At 36.3% G+C, this 17185-nt stretch overlaps 2 protein-coding genes across 7 annotated transcripts; one reads left to right on the top strand and one right to left on the bottom strand.

Moving 5' to 3' along the window:
* Positions 1 to 1793: 1793 nt before the first annotated feature.
* SRSF10 (serine and arginine rich splicing factor 10) lies at positions 1794 to 15658 on the bottom strand. 6 transcript variants are annotated; one of them, XM_070950050.1, is made up of 6 exons: positions 15445 to 15658; positions 14044 to 14148; positions 11845 to 11948; positions 7767 to 7926; positions 7462 to 7515; positions 1797 to 1884 (listed from the first exon to the last, which is right to left on the bottom strand). In XM_070950050.1, the coding sequence occupies exons 1-6, from the start codon at positions 15507 to 15509 to the stop codon at positions 1878 to 1880; spliced, it is 495 nt and encodes a 164-aa protein (XP_070806151.1). In that variant the 5' UTR covers positions 15510 to 15658; the 3' UTR covers positions 1797 to 1877. The 6 variants fall into 6 exon arrangements, with proteins under 6 accessions (XP_070806152.1, XP_070806151.1, XP_070806146.1 ...); XM_070950045.1 differs by lacking the exon at positions 1797 to 1884 and adding an exon at positions 5688 to 7325; XM_070950048.1 differs by lacking the exons at positions 1797 to 1884; positions 15445 to 15658 and adding exons at positions 5688 to 7325; positions 13232 to 13590 and having other exon boundaries at positions 11845 to 11940; positions 13976 to 14135.
* PNRC2 (proline rich nuclear receptor coactivator 2) lies at positions 1816 to 4352 on the top strand. Its single transcript, XM_070950052.1, has one exon. It carries the CDS (start codon positions 1816 to 1818, stop codon positions 2230 to 2232), a length of 417 nt encoding a protein of 138 aa, XP_070806153.1. The 3' UTR covers positions 2233 to 4352.
* Positions 15659 to 17185: the final 1527 nt, after the last annotated feature.

Raw genomic sequence — 17185 nt, 5'->3', positions numbered from 1 at the left:
AATTTGTATTTGACATACCTTGTTTAATTTCTAGATACATATTAAGCTTATGAAGCCCTGTTGGTTATGGTACTCTGCTTTTAGAAATATTCTTGGTGCCATTTCCCCCAGACTTATAAATATGTTGTAGTTATACCATTTTCACATACATTAAATTTATCAATTTAATAATCTGCACCAATTTAGTCTATAAAAATAAACCACTTTTGATAACTTTTAAAATAGGGAGTGGTACAGTATTATAACAAAAAGCATAGCTCTGTAAACAAGCAAAATAAAAGTAACATTTTTTTAAAAAAAATAAAGCACCATTTAGAATTGGGAACTTTCTTTGATTTTCTACTTCAAATTTCATTTTAGAGCTGGGACTTCTACCCTTGAAGCCCACGTGCTGAGAATCTGATGTTGGGCTCGGCTTCGTGGCTGAAAACGGCAAACCAGCCCATGAGAACTACCATTCCTAGCCAAAAGAGATCCAATAAAAGTCAGCATCTTTTCTTTCAAGTCTGGCAGCAAGAAAGAGGACAGGAGGTGGACATTGTGGAATCTGAAAACAGAACTGAAAGGTAAAATGAGAACTACATAAATTGTGTCTCTGGGAAAGACCGGTTCCTTTATATACTGTTGTTTCTTTGGAAGACTTTTTCTTTGTGTAGGAAGTCATGAAGTTAAGGAATCTGCCTTTTCCCTGGCAGCCCTTGCCCTTGGAACACCCATCCCCTTTCAAGTTTGTCAGGTCTCTACTTTCCTAACCTTTCAAAAAGCACTTAAGATCTGGTTTTCCCCTAAGAGCTGAGATAGGGTGAGATGGAAAAGAGGATTTATTGAGTATATTGGAAACTTAACTTTGGTGCCAGGGTTTTAATGTCTCTGGTTTTAATAGATATATGTATTATGTCCTTTATTGAGGTGATTTTAATTGTTGAGTGGGAGCTACCCAGAGTTGAATAGATGGGTGGATATGTAAATGTTTTAAATAAATAAACTGGTCCAAAAGTTATGGTTTATTTTGTACCTTAAAATTCAGTAAGTAGTTAAATACTAACATCTTTGTCTTTTATCAGCCTATTAAAATATCTGATTGCCTGTTTCATTTGGTTTTATTCTGCATGGAAAATTGCAATATAAATTTGAGGAGACTGAGTTCTAATGTTCTCTTCTAATGTTAGGCACAAAAGCCAGCCAGGTTACCTAACAAATATTTAAAACGGCTGGTTTATTATACAGTGAAGGTACATCTTTAGTGAAATGGGAAGAGATTGGTGGTGTTAAAAAAAATCAAACCTGATGGAATGTTTCAAAGATCGTTTTTTCAGAAAAGCTCTCTTAAGTGGCTTATTGTGCTATGTTTTCTAATCTGTTATACTTTATTTAATAAACCATGGCTGGGAAAGAAAAAATCACAATTTACTGTGGTATGTGATACAAGCCAGTGTATGGAATTCAATTTCATAGCAATCCTAAACCTCCCGAGGTATTTGTGTTGAATAAATTGTAATATTATCCAAAATATTGTTGAAACCATTTTTAAGCAAAATTTTGCTTATACTTAATCAATATGGTAGCTCAAAAACCAGCCTACATGCCAAATTTTGGAACTAGGATAATTTGAAGACTTAATAAAGCTATTTGATTCTTGCCTTTGCAATCTGAATATACTCTGGCATTGCCATTGAAGTTTTTTTTTTTTTTTTTTTTTTTTACAAAAGAATATTATGATTACATCACATGCCATATTTTCTTAGGTTTTCCCTGACATGTTTTGTCTTTTCTTGACTCTTCCCAATCCCTGGATAGGTGACATTTAACTTGAAGATGGGAGGTGGAGAAAGATTCAGTGTTCCATCTGTCCAGTCCAGAAATGCTACCAAGAGCCATCAACAACTGAATAATAGAAAAAAGAGTAAAGATCAGAATTCCCATATGAAGAAAATTCACAAGAAAGAGAGAGGACATGGCTGCAACCCATCATCTGTAGCATGGCAGGCCATGCACAATGAAGGAAAAACCACCGTGCATTTCCAAACCAACCAGACTTGGAATCCAGCTTTATCCCACTCACTTTTCATGCCTCAAACCAACCAAAACTATGCTGGAGCAAAATTCAGTGAGCCGCCATCCCCAAGTGTTCTTCCTAAACCACCAAGCCACTGGGTAACTGTTTCATTTAACCCTGCTGATAAAGAAATCATGACTTTTCAACTTAAGACCTTACTGAAAGTACAGGCTTAAGTTCCATAGCAAAGGACACTTCAGTTTCAATTTTCAGTATGAATCCATTTTGGAGTCCAGAATTCAAACAAAAGCACAACATGCAGAACTAAGTCACCATGTTGGAAAGTAGTTGAATCGTGTATGATGGTGAAAGGTCACTCCTTGGAACTACTCTTAATTAAATAGTTCACTTTTGGGTGTTACTGTGCACTGTATCCATTTTTATGTGCTACAGATGCATTGTTAAAATAATTTGATAGCCTAGACCAAATCTCAGTCATTGTTCTCTATACAAATTGTATTGATAGTTTTCATTCTCAGAAAAGTGTGCTTGATGGATGCAGTAATATAAGCCAAACAAATTTTTAACCACAATGGCAATGTAATTGCAAAATATGATTATTCCCTATACTGTGAAATTCTGTAAGTATTCAAAATCAGATGTTTTTGAGCTCTTACCCAAAATTGTTGTAAAAAACAACTTAATTTCTTCAAGTAACTAATTTTTCTATCACTGAACTGATAGGTTGGACAAGGAAATATTCATTCAAAGGCTTGGAACTTGAAATCCAAAATTTGGATTTGAAATGCCAATCTATATAAACCCTTGTTTAATTGCATGCCAATTATTTTCATTATTAATCTATAATTCTTATACAATCCTTACAATGCATTGAAAATTGATACCCCAAAATGTGCCAACTTGAATGTTTGTAATGACTGGTACTGCCAAAAGCTTCTAGTATCTTTTTTTCTTCAGTGAATTTCACTAATCTGTTTTTGGTATGCATTCTGTATGTTTTGCATCATTTCTTAAAACTAAACTGCTAAGGCCAGTGTATAATAGGGTAATCTATTATGTGAACTTGTTTAAAGAATTTGAGAATTGTAAAAACATCTTTTATGGAGGGAAGGAAGAGCCATGTAAATAAATGTAAAACTTGTAGCATATGTAAATTTATTGTGGGCTTTCCTGCCAAAAAAAGAACTATTTTAGTACAAAACTGCTGAATGTAAACAAGTCCATGTTAAATACATGGCATGATTTTTATAAAAAAAATGCTAAAAAAAAATCTTTAAAAGCACATATCTATGCCATTGCACTTGAGTATCAGTGAAAGAATGTGCTCATCCTGCGTCTGCTTAGATAAGAATTTGGATTTAACTTGGTAGAAAGTACCATTTTTAAAGTTAAAAATGTCTTTTTGAAGTTAAGGGCGCAGTTGTTTAATGAAGAGAAAAAATCTTGATAATTTAGTAAATGTTTATGCACTCTTTAGATTTCAGTCCTGATATACTTTATTGAAAACTGCTTCATCCAAGTGTGTTTGGGACTGGGCTTTTAAGGTTGCATTTCAGTGAAACCTCAATTCCTGCATAATATTAGAACTATTGCGGACAGTTTTAATGTACCCTCTGATGGTTGCTTCCATTTTGGATGTATAAAGTACTTTTAGCAGAGAAACAAAGTATTAGAAGTTCCAGTGTCCAAAATGCCAGAACCCCATCTTGTATTTATCAAGATATATAATAAAGTGTTTTTACAAATGTTTGTTTTTAAACTATGTATTATATTGTAGCACTTTTCTTGGCTGTTTTATATGCTGTCATTTGTTAGAAAGTATTTCATTATATACCATTATAATTATTATTTTTTTACTTGTGTCTGAATTCTTCTTAGAAGCAGCAACTTTAGAATTTGGTAGAATTTCAGATGTGTTAGGCACTATGTATCTTGGTGAAAATAGATTATGTAAATAGATTATGTAAACTAAAACATTATACATAATGAAATGTGTAATGTTGCTAAGTTTCCAACAATGGTAATGAAACATTTAGTTGCCATGAAAAATGTTTTTTTTAAAAATTGTGAGGGGTATTTGACTGTACATTGTTGCACATTTTAGCTACATATATATTCAAAATGTTTTAGCAACCATCAGAACATTTAAAATATTTCCAAATAAAAGAGATCGGACAATTTTCTCAAAATATTATCTTATGTCCCACATGTATCCCAGACATTTGAAAATCTTTGTATCCCAGATGTAATTTTGATACTAAATTCTATGCTTGATATACTTGGATATGAATTTGAAACAAATTTTAAATAAAAATCCTTAACCTTTTCTCCCCAACAGTGTGTTGACTTGCTACTTTATTTATAGCATTATTCTTTTAAAGCTAAAAAAGCATATATAGTAAACATTAAGGGGCATCTTGCCCATAGATCTAAAAGACGTGAGAGGAGGTTGAAGAGAAAAAAGCAAGATAGTGCATGAATTCCATTTTAATATAAACAGCTGCAGATAGTTTGGCAAGTAACCAAATGATTTAGTTTCTTTCAATACGAACCTTTAGATGGAAGAATTATATGAAAAGCAGAGGCTTTAACATTGAGCTAAAATATTTGAGGTTGGGCATAAGGTGGTTATGATTAGCCCTATCTAATGGTTATGGGAGCAAATTCAATTTGTTCTTTGTATATTACTGGATTACAGTACACTGGATATATTGAACCAAATAAGCACTGTGCTGTTTAAAGGTATCTATTTTAATTTGATTGGATGTATGAATTTTAATTCTGCTTTAAACTGATTATAGTATGAAATATATCTGCTGCATAAGAATAACTCATACCAAAAAAAAAGTGAGCCACCAAGCTTTCTTTTAAGTTAGGAAAATAGGCATTAGTTGGATATATTGTCCTACCTAAATTGAATGAGATGATTTAAAAAATTTTAAAATATTCATAAACAATTTTAGTTGTTTTGCAGCCCAGGTATCTTGTATAAGCACCAGCAATAGTTCAACATTCAAAGCCGTATGGACTTGTTCTGGATTTCAAAAATTTGACATGGTTATTAAGAGCATGGTATATTTTCAACATCTTCCTGATTGAGGGAAAGTTCCATTGGTCTATTATTTCATTTCAATTATGGATGAAATTTAATCTTTGTGAAAAAGCCAAATTTAGTAAAAAATAGTGCACAATAAATTAGTACAATTCTCATCTTTTTATTACTGTATTATTCTGGGATTCCGAGGTTTTGTTTCTTAAGTTCACCACTTAGAATCACAACTGGCAAGGCGAGGAGTTACACAAACCAATAAAATATTTATATAACTGCTTCAGGACTCAATCTCTGAGGGAGAATTTGTTCTGGCATAACAAAATATTTTAGACTTGTCTTTCTCAGTGGCTAATGAAGCTCTGAAATAATTATTGCTCCTGCATTGAATAAGCAGCATTGGTGTTCTCCTTTAAGTATGAACACATCCATCCTCAAACAATATTAGTTAAAACTACAGTAGATAATTTCTTCGTTTCTGCTTCTTTTTTAATTAGTTTGAATGCTAGATTTACAGCAAGCAAAATATAAACGGGTCCTCCTAATCAAAACAGTGATGTCTTAAAGTAGTACCTGGTATTTTTTAAAAAACCATAAAAATATCTTTTTTGGAAGCCTCTATAAGAAAGAAAATATAAAGTTTATTTCCACTTCCACAAGTGACCAGAGCTGCACAGTAACACAATTTTACACTTTGTTTTAAACTACATTAGGAAGAACTCTTAAAAAAGCAATAAATGATTGCATAGCAGGACATTAACTTTTAGTAATAAACAAAAATTAGGCTATCAAATATACAAAGATTCTAGAATCACTCCTTCAGCTTATTAAACAGTATTTTAAAAGACATCTTTACTCCTGAGCAGTTTACTGTATATGAATAGCTAGAACTTAAATCTGAAACTAGCTCTCTACAGAAACAAGGGTTCCACTGATATTAAATTTTCCTGCTAAACAGAAGTAGAGGGCCTTTAAAGTTTGATGCTGACTTTCTTCCAACAGAAAAGTTATATTCTTAATACGATATTATGGTCTTCCAGAGAATACTTTCGAGATTATACCATGGCAACTTTCCGTAATCTAAATATTACCAAAAGCAAAAACAACATATATTGAATAATCTTCCTGATCTGAAGAGAAAGTTAGATTGATGTATAAACTCAAAACTGCCACTTCTATTTAGAAATACTAACGAAACCCTGGGGCACTAAATAGGTAAGCCAACTACTTATAAAAACTTTCATGTTGAGGTTTAGTTTATGCATTGTGCAATCTGAATGTTTATTTTAATTTAATACAGCAAAAAGCCTCACGGAATTTGCTCACTAAACCTCAAAGCCCGCCACATTGCATACACATTGTTACCTAACGATTTAACTTGAGTATTTTATTTTTGGAGGTTAACGCATTAAGAAAAAGCACCTGGATCTTGACAAATCCACAGTAGATCATTGTGAGTAATTTCTGCTTTTTATAATTTATTCTCAAGACCATCGCTTCAGAAGTTATCGGTATTTCAATGTCTTTCAGATGCCCAAGGAACCAACCATTTTGGCACAAGTGTCCACGACAAGCAAGCCTTTACAACCCTTTTTGAGTCTTGACATTTTTTAGCTCAGTCACTACAGCAAAACTGCTCAATCTGCTGGCTATACAGCAGAAATTAAGCAATAGTGTAAACCGTGATGATCAAGATACCATTGATATTTGAAGCATAAGACCATACTTTTTTTTTTTTTTTTTTTTTTACAAAAATATACATAGAAACACAAGAATCTTAGTAGCTGCCCAAGACATTTAACAAAGTGGACTCTATTGTGTAAGATTATCTGTATTGTATTTTTAATAGTAATAATTGCCTGCTCCAGGGATAACTAACAAAATTATTTTAAAGCAATGTTGCAACATCATAACTCAATTGTTTATCTAGATGATACATGCCTAAAAACAAAGTACACTGTTCAGTGGCCACTGGACTTGGGACTAGCCCATGATCTGGATCTGGATTTTGATCTAGATCTAGACTGCGATCTTGACTGAGATTTGGATCTAGCTGATTCATTTTTCCTTGATTCTTTTTCATATCTTGAGCTGGACTTATAATGTGCCTTAGAATCCATTTTAGAGTTGTCTCTAGATTTAGTACGAGATGTAGACCTAGACCGTGATTTAGCCTTCATTTCTTTTTTGGCTGGTGACTTAGATCGTGATCTTGAATTGGACTTTGACCTTGAAAAAGATGTGTTACGGTGTCTGAACCTATCAGAAAGAGGAAGATAATACATTTGAATATGGTCAAGCTCATTAGGTGTTGTATTATCTCACATTAAAATGGCTTATTGTTGCAGGCACAGGCTTTTCTGATTTTGAATGTGTTATATAAAAGAATGTTTACCTATCATTATCTGAACGACTTCTGCTACGGCGATGTCTTCCAGCAGGTCTACTGCTAAAAAGGTACATGAGAAAAAGTAAACAGTGGCATATACCTTTAGAATTACTCACACACCCCCAACTAAAGATTCTTCAGTTGCAATATTTCTTTTTTCTTCAAGGATGCACTATTTCTCATAGTTCATGCAAGGTATAACAACTTCCATGCATGTTACTGCTAAGGTGACTTGGAATCTAGGTGTCAGACAGTCAATGGGTTTCCTCTTCATTACAGGTCAGCATAGGTCAAGGTAGTACAACACTTACTTTCTAGGACTATAAGATCTGCGATAGTTGTAATCAAAAGAACGGCTTCTTGACCGCCTTTCATAACTGCGACTTCTTGAACGCCGATATCTGTCATAATCATCATAACGAGATGAGCTGTACACATTTCTTCCTTCCTTAGCTTTCATTTGGTTTGGTGCTGTAGGGAAAAAATATTTTTTTTAATTAAACGTTAATATTTAATGCAACAATACTTCATTTATTTGACTTCTATAAAGGCTGCATACTGAAAGTCCAACTAGGATCACTTTGAATATATTTACCCTGTTTACACCAAAATAAGACATCCCGATAATAAGCCCAATTGGGCTTTTGAGTGTATGGCAATAAGGCCAAGCACTTATTTCAGGCTTCAAAAAAATATAAGCAGGGTCTTATTTTCGGGGAAACACAGTAAGTGGGTATGATCTCTCCATTTCTTCTCAATTCAAGAAATGCTCAGCAGCTTTTAACAGAAAAATCAACTGAGAGCTTGAATTATTTATACTAGCCCATTTTCTTATTGATTTGTAAGATAACTTGTGTTTAATGTTTTAAGCTTAGTATTTATTAGATCCCAGTAACTGCAGAGGGCAGAAGCGCTCATCTGTAACTTATTCTGTTCTTCTGTAAGATCCATAAAAACGGCATTTATTCTTTGCATTTATCTCCCTTTTCATCTTTGTCACAACGTATTTTCAAATGTCTTCTCTTGTATCGATATTGCTTTTCTCTTCCAATAAACCCTCACAACCTACTTTCTGTGTTCCATTATTTATTGCTTTACTTTTGTATTGTTTTACATTTTTTTCTTAAAACTTTAGCTTTGCATTCCCCTAAAACCATTCTGAGTCAGATCAAGTATGGATAGTCCTCGTTTAATGCTGTTTAGTGGTTGCACAAAGTTACGACGACCCTGAAAAAGTAACTTTACAACCATTCCTCACACTTATAAATGTTGCAACATCCCCAGTCACATGATAGCTTAACAATCCATGGAGATTTGCTTAGTGATTGCAGAGAAAGTAAAGCTGTAAGCCCACTGCGGTTACACAGTATCTTGCTTAATGAGCATGTTTCTTAGCAAGTTGCCAGCCCCAATTATGGCCATTAAATGAAGACTACCTGTATTTTAGTAATTAATATTTCATTTCCTCAATGGCCAGGTGTCTACAAAACATTTGCAACAGGTTATATTAACTTACAACATACATTTAGAGGAATAGTATGTATGAAATTTCTTGCAAGCAACAAGTGCTGAGTTTTAACTATGAATTTCTCAAATCTTCTTGTATAGGTGATCAAACTGGTGACCATGATAGATTTGTTTTGTAAATTCTTAGTTATGTGAATTACAATTCAACTGTGCTGGATGAATCTGAATTTCAGATTGAGAATCTGTTCTGAAATTATTATCAATGTATTCTGTTCCTTGTGCAAACCTTTTCTGGGGACTTCTTTCTTCCTTGGATGAACTTTTTAACAATCATTATTAGATATTTTTAACTGCAGCAGCTTTGTAACCTGGTACTGATCAGACAGGTGAAAAATTGGGAACGAAAGACCTAAATGTGAAAGTTACATTGGTGGGGAAGAATGTTTCTTCATTTTGTTGAAAAGTAGTTGTCAACTGAAAGCAGACCAAATTCCTACCTACTTAGTGTTGCAAGAAAAAGTATGTGAACCCCTTGGGATTACGTGGAGTTTTGCATGAATTGGTCATAAAATGTGCTCTGAACTTCATCAGTCACAACAATAGAAAAACACAGTCTGCTTAAAATAATACTACACAAACATTAGATGTTGCCATGGTTTAATTGAACATAACATGTAAACATTCACAGTGCAGGGAGGAAAAAATATGTGAACCTTTGGACTTAATAACTGGTTGACCCTCCTTTGGCAGCAATAACCTCAACCAAACATTTCCTGTAGTTGCAGATCAGACCTGCACAATGATCTGGAGTAATTTTGGACCACTCCTTTTGACAAAACTGTTTCAGTGTAGCAATATTCTTGGGATGTCTGGTGTGAATCGCTCTCTTAAGGTCATGCCATAACATTTCAATCGGGTTGAGGTCAGGACTCTGACTGGGCCACTCCAGAAGGCATATTCTGTGCTGTTGAAGCCATTTTTTTGTTGAATTACTTGTATGCTTTGGGTCATTGTCCTGTTGCATCACCCATCCTCTTCAGAGCTTCAGTTGGCGGACAGATGGTCGTACGTTTTCCTGCAAAATGTCTTGATAAACTCTGGAATTCATTTTCCCATCAATGACAACAATCCATCCAGGCCCTGAGCCAGCAAAGCAGCCCCAAACCATGATGCTCCCTCCGCCATATTTTACAGTGGGGATGAGGTTTTGATGTTGGTCTGCTGTGCCTTTTTTTCTCCACATAGTGTTGTGTTCTTCCCAAACAACTCAATTTTGGTTTCATCTGTCCACAGTATATTTTGCCAGTAGTGTTGAGGAACATCCAGGTGCTCTTTTGCAAACTTCAAACGTGCTGCAATATTTTTTTGGACAGCAATGGCTTCCTCCGTGGTGTCCTCCCATGTACTCCATTCTTGTTTAATGTTTTCCTTATTGTAGATGTGTCAACAAAAATGTTAGCATGTGCAAGATATTTCTGTAGGTCTTTACCTGACACTCTAGAATTCTTCTTTACCTCATGAAGCATTCTGCGCTGTGCTCTTGCAGTCATTTTTACAGGACGACCATGCCTAGGGAGTAGCAACAGTGCTAAACTTTCTCCATTTGTAGACAGTCTGTCTTACCGTGGACACATGAACATCAAGGCTTTTGAAGATACTTTTGTAACCCTTTCCAGCTTCATGCAAGTCAACAATTCTTGATCATAGGTCTTCTGAGGCATGGTTCACATCAGACAGTGCTTCTTGAAACCAGTAAACCCAAAACAGGTGTTTTTAAAGGGCAGGACAGCTGTCAGCAACACATCCAATATCATCACACTGATTGGAGTCAAGGTTGGCTCACTCCTGGCTCCAATTAGCTCTTGGAGAAGTCATTAGGCTAGGGGCTCACATACATTTTCCTCCCTGCACTGTGAATGTTTACATGTTATGTTCAATTAAACCATGGCAACATCTAATGTTTGTGTAGTATTATTTTAAGCAGACTGTGTTTTTCTATTGTTGTGACTTAGATGAAGTTCAGAGCACATTTTATGACCAATTCATGCAAAACTCCACGTAATCCCAAGGGGTTCACATACTTTTTCTTGCAACTGTATCTATCATCTATCTATCTATCATCTATCTATCTATCTATCTATCTATCTATCTATCTATCTATCTATCTATCTATCTATCTATCTATCTTCTTTCTCTCCTTCCCTCCCTGTACTAATTGCTACTACTTTCTACTATGAAGGTTTTTATGACTTCCTAGTCTAGCCAAAACCCTGGTGTTTCCTTTTGGTCTCCAATACAAGTAATAATCAAATTAGACATTGTTTTACTTTTTCGGAGACTAGTGAAGGTTGATGCTGCCACTATAACCTGTATTCTGGATTCAGACAGCTAGTGATCAAAAAGATATTAAGTGGGGCAATCTTTTGTACATTATTGCTTCATATCTCAAATCAACTTCCATGGTAGTTGAGTGACTTATGTCTACATTTAGACTAAATGGATATAAAAAGACTAATAATGTCCAGGGGAAGGACAATTTTTCTACTCTTATTGAGTCGTATCTATATTTAACTGGTAGGTTTAACATGATTTTTTTCATATTGATTTGGAAAAGTCCATGTAGCGTAGCTGACTGCTCATAAGCATTCCCATCAATTATTTGTGCCCATCTGATCCCTCATTTTTAATATATATTCTTGTAAAATTTGCAGATATCAAACATTCTAATCAGAATATGCGCTATAATTTTTACCAGATCATTTAACATTAAATAGCAAATATGACATTTCAATAATTTGTGTAGAGGAAAAATACGTTTATTGGGTATTGTAGCTATGACAGAATAATTCATACAGCTCTATGTGTTATGTTTCAGTATTAATTTTCTGACAAACTTTACTTAAATATAAATGCAGTACATACTTTTCCGATCTCCTTGAGCAAACTGAATTTCTATTTGGCGGCCACAAATCCATTTCCGGTCCAAATTATGAAGGGCATCTTCAGCATCCCGGACATCTTCAAATGTGCTAGATGTTAAGGTACTTGGGAATTTGAAGTATTTGCAACTATATAAGTAGTACATTATTGTTTTCCCATAATGCCATTACAGCCTTTCAACTAACTTGTCCTCATTTTTTGTATGTTCTACAGTAGAACAAATATTAGCTGATATCAGTAATGTCAATTTGCATTTGCCTCAAATTTTTAATTTAAAAAAAAATGGATTTTTAATGTCATGTTTCATCTACCAATGTTTAAAAAATATCTCACCCTTAAGTATTTTTCTTAGAGAGCTTTAATACAATAACAGTGTAGCATTTTCCAGATGGAGCTAATACAGGCAATCCCAGGGTTAAGCACCTGTTCTATTTCCTAAATGTCTTTAACCCAAAATTGTTTTCAGGTTGGAACAGGCTATTGTACCTGTGCTTCTGCCTATTCGGGATGAACATCAAGAACAACAAAGTTGCTTACGAAGGGTTTTTTTTTTTTTTTTTTTGTAAAGTTTAAAATTATGACTTCAAAATTTGAGTTATGGCGAAGACAGATTTCCAGCAAGGAGAACCCAAGTCAAGGAGAATCCTCTGGAATTCATTCTCTCACTGTCCTGAAGGCAAAGTGATCCAACTCAAAATGGCAGGCAGTGTTCTCCTTCTACTAAAATTGCACAATGCTTTAAAGAACTGATAAAAAAAGGAATATAATGTATTAAAAATACACATACTACTTTGTAATGTTCATGAAATCTTTTTGTAGCTTCAGCAGTTTATCAGCTCAAAGGAGAACACTGTCTGCCATTTGAATGAGATCACATTGCCAGTCAACCATCTGCCATTTTAAATACTGTAATAAGCGATTTTGTAACATGTCTGCCATTTTGTAAGTTAGTCCTGTTCCTCTCTAGAGGTTGTTTTTAAGTTGGATATTCTTAGTCCAGAGACTGCCTGTATTGATGATTTTCATTTTTAATAATTCATTTTATAAGATAAAATGATCATTGAAAAATTATATACAATTTTATGACAAAGACATATGCTGGAAAATTAAGCTTGTTACATATTGCAAGCCTCTAAGTGAGCTCAATTCTCCCTATGTGTCAAATTACAAATATACTATGCAGCAAATGTTACCTTATTACAGATATCTTCATCTCAAATCAGTAATGATTAGCTGAAATTGTATTTCTCAATTAAATGCAGAGACATCATGGTTATTACAGGGCCATAGCTAAACTAAATTAGAATAAAAAGTATTGGTTAACCACTTACACAACCAGCAAGAGGACAGCTCTTATTCTGTAGGATACATCAGGTAAGGCTCCTTTTATCTTGGCCACCAGTCAACTTCATCTTGACCTTTAACTCTTTAAGTGCTTGTCAGAAGGACTTGTGATGCTTGGTCAAAAGTGACAGATGGCTTTATCTTTACACTTTGAAAAACAACCTTTTCCCCCATTTGTAGATAAAGCGAAGCTTTTTCTCCCATTATGGCTTGTCCTTCTTCCAGCTTTTCTTTATATTTTCTTTTCCCAAAACTTTCCCTTCTCTTCAAGCCTGATCCTTAAGAGGTCTTTGGCTTGTCTACTTGCCTTAATTCTTGAATTCTACTCTAAAAGTTCTTTCATGCTTTTTCTTTGGGGTCGCCATTACTGTACAGCTTTACACTCTGAGGCAACAACAGAGGACAGTAAATTAGGGGACAATAATCAGAGCAAGAATTTTCACCTTATTTTATACAAGTCTGTTTTTGATCAAATAAACAGTAAAATATCAGTCACATTTTGTTAAGCATTAAGAACAAATTTACTAGAAATGCCCAATATGCTGAATTGCAATGATAAACTTTGGAGGCAGCAGCAAATGCCATTTCCATACTAAAAGCACAAGTCTAAATATGAGGCCTGTGCTACAATAATGCAATATATTATTGACTATAGTTAAAGTTTTCAAAGTATGAAAATTTGTTAATGCATTAATCTTCTGAGGAACGGAACACACACAACATATTACAAATAACACAAGAAAACAGCCTTGTCATTTAGGTTTGTTACCTCATACACAAACGTGATTTCAAACTCCAACACCACTCTCACCAATCAGTCATCTGAAGAAAGGATATTGAACATAAGCAAATCCTCTTGGACGGCGGGTGTAGAAATCCAGGGGTACATATACATCAACTATTGGACCATATCGACCAAATTCCCGACGTAAGTCTTCAGACCTGCAATGAGACGTAACGTTAATTAAAATACTTATGTGTATAAATACTGATCAATTTAGAATGGGAGGACGGGAATGACAATCCCATTACTTTGCTAAGTACATCCCACTTATTTGTTGCAGTGTGAACTCAGCTATAAACTTTCCCTTGCCATCTTGAAGCAAGAACCCAACTTTTAATAGAATATAATGTAGCAATACTTAAGATAATATGCCATTCATGCTAAATATTATTAAGAATGTAACCTTTGGAGAAAATAAATTCAGGCTTGTAAATGGCTACCAGCCAGAGGTATACAAAAGTTCTTGCATCAGAATAGCTGATTTCAAGTGGCTTGTGATTAAACTTAAACCTGCATGACTGGACTTCCAAACCCCAACTTACTTTGTGCATGGAACATGTATTTTTTTTTTTGCGCACGCTCCTACAAACCATAATACTGTATGACTTCATGCACCAACTTTAATCAGAAATCTGACCATTTACTTAGACGCAAATTGATAAAAAGAACATTGGGGAGGAAAATAGATTTGCTGTAGATTTCAAGTAATTTCTGAGGTTCTTTAGTCTTAGGAAGGGGAAGGAGAGAAGAATTCGGGGAAAAATATAACTTAATGTAAATCTCAAAAACATAATCCAAATTTAAAGAAAAAAAAAGAAGATTCGGAATATGCTAAAATTGGAATTATATATCATTACCGAGGATCCATTTTAATGAGGCTAAAGGATAAGTATAAAGGAATATACTTATAAAGGAATTACTTTACTTCGAATATACTCGAATAAAGGAAGTAGTAGATACAGCAAAACATGCAGCAGTGTCTTGCAGAAAGGAAAAAAAATCGCAAAAAATGTATATAAAAAAAGGGAAGCTGGCAGAAAGGCAGGCAAGGGGAAAGAAAAAGGGGGAGAAAATAAAATAAATACTCTTCCCCTCCCAATAATCTCTCAAACATAGATCGGTTTCATCGTTTTACTAACTGACGCGATATTCTTGATTTTACACACGGCTCTTTTTTTTTTTAGTCTCTTTTGGCGCCAAAAAGAGACGTTAGCACACAAATGAAACCAGCCCCAAGTGGCGATCTAACGGAGACTTCGAAGAGCGGGTGAGGAGGCCACAAAGGCAGGAAAACGACCAAGAAGGCCTCTCCAAGCAGGCCTGCCCGGAGTTTAGCGACCTCACCCGAAGCGCAAGGCCGGGACGCGGGAAACAGCGAGGCAACCAAGCCCCCGGTCGCGCCTCAGGCCTTCCGCGCCCTTCCTTCCCCGCCTCCTTCAACTTAACACACACACCTGGTGTCGTCGGCCACGTTTCGCACAAATAACGAGGTGTTGGGCGGCCGCAAGTAGCGAGACATGGTTGCTCCGGGGGAAGGGAAGCGGCCCGCAGGGCGAGAGACGGAGGACGAAGCCAAGAAGAGTTGAAACGGAGCCGGCGCTGAGGAGAAAGAGTCACACACACACGCACAGAGAACGACTCGGGGCAACCGCCTTGTGGCGAACTCTCGCGAGAGTTGGGTCCGCGCGCGCCCGCACCAACGGCGGGCGGGATGGCGTCTCGCGCGCTCAGCCGTCGCGCGAGAGGGCGACGGCGCCTGCGCCTTTACAGCCCGCAACCGTTGTAAAAAGAGGCAGGTCTCGCGTTATTTGCCGAGCGCGTGGGGTTGGGCGCGCCTGCGCGGTTCGATTCGGGATTTTTGCCGCCTTTGATGCGGCGGGAGAAGCTGTGGTCGAATGGGACTTAGAATGACTTTATTAAACCGGTGTGTGTGTGTGTCTCCAAACTTGGGAACTTCAAGACTTGTGGACTTCAACTCCCAGAATTCCCCAGCCACCTTTGCTCCTCCGCGCCAGGCTTTCTCTTCAGCGCCATGCTGGCTGGGGAATTGTGGGAGTTGAAGTCCACAAGTCTTAAAAGTTGCCAAGTTTGGAGACCCCTGGTTTAAATGTACACTAATCGGCCTACATTACAATGAAATTTCGTTGCATACTTCTCTCAAAGGGCCACCACCTCCAATATACACTACATAAACATGACAAATAAATAAATGAGTGAGTGAGTGATTCTTTTGGGGGGGGGAAATGCAGAAAGAAGAAAATAAAATAGTTTAAAATCGTGTCTTTGGGGAAAAGTCTTTGGTCATTTGGCTTGTTAGGCTGCGTTTTGTAAAAAAAAACAAAAACGTTGCCTTTAAGAGGTGACAATGTTGCCTGGGATTTTAGGCTTCGTTATTTTAAAAGGGGATCTTGGCACTTTTAACCTGGTAGAGAAGTATAGGTCTCCTCCTTATTGCTTTTCTACAAGCGCCTTGACGACCCCATTCAGACCCTATCCAATGTCTTGTCCGATTCTGTTGTTGTCACCATGGGATGGGGGTTAAATTGTGGATTCTTAACTAGATTTTTAATGTTGTACATCGCCCGGAGTCACTGTGTGTGAGTTGAGCGGCTGTATAAATTTTAAAAAAATAAACATTTAATAAATAGGCAAATCAAATAAGTGGCATCTTCTTTAACCCAGTTATCAGCGAAAGGTCTAAGCCAGGGGAGTCAAACTCGATTGCATTGAGGGCCACAACAGAGTTGTGTTTGACCTCGGGGGGCCCAGGTGGCCGTGGCCAGAGTGGGTGTGGTCAGCTTGATGTCACTTGTGTCGGGAGCACCTGTGGTGGCCCGGGTGGGCCTGGGGGGATCCTCCTGCAGCCCTCTGCCAGCAAAAATGGAGTCCGGAAGGAGTTCCGTTTTCACTGGGAGAGGCACCACGGCCATTCCTTCGTTGTTTCCAGAGCGGCCCCGCGGGCCAGATCTAAGCACCCCGTGGGCCAGTTCCAGCCTGCGGGCCTTGAGTTTGACACCCCTGATCTTTCAAACCTTGAGTTTGACACCCCATCTCAACTTCTAATTGCAAGAAAATCCATTTAAAAGGCCTGAGAGGGTCCCAATATTTCAATGTAACCAAAATAAAGAAAACCCAAGTTTAACATGACCAAGAGATACAATTTCTCCTTTACAAAAAGCAAGCTCCAATACACCA

The sequence above is a fragment of the Pituophis catenifer genome, unplaced genomic scaffold, assembly GCF_029215685.1.
Source record: "Pituophis catenifer annectens isolate HBS135680 unplaced genomic scaffold, rPitCat1.0.hap2 SCAF_9, whole genome shotgun sequence".
In the NCBI taxonomy this organism is placed as follows: domain Eukaryota; kingdom Metazoa; phylum Chordata; class Lepidosauria; order Squamata; family Colubridae; genus Pituophis; species Pituophis catenifer.
This window is presented reverse-complemented; position numbering and strand designations above follow the sequence as displayed.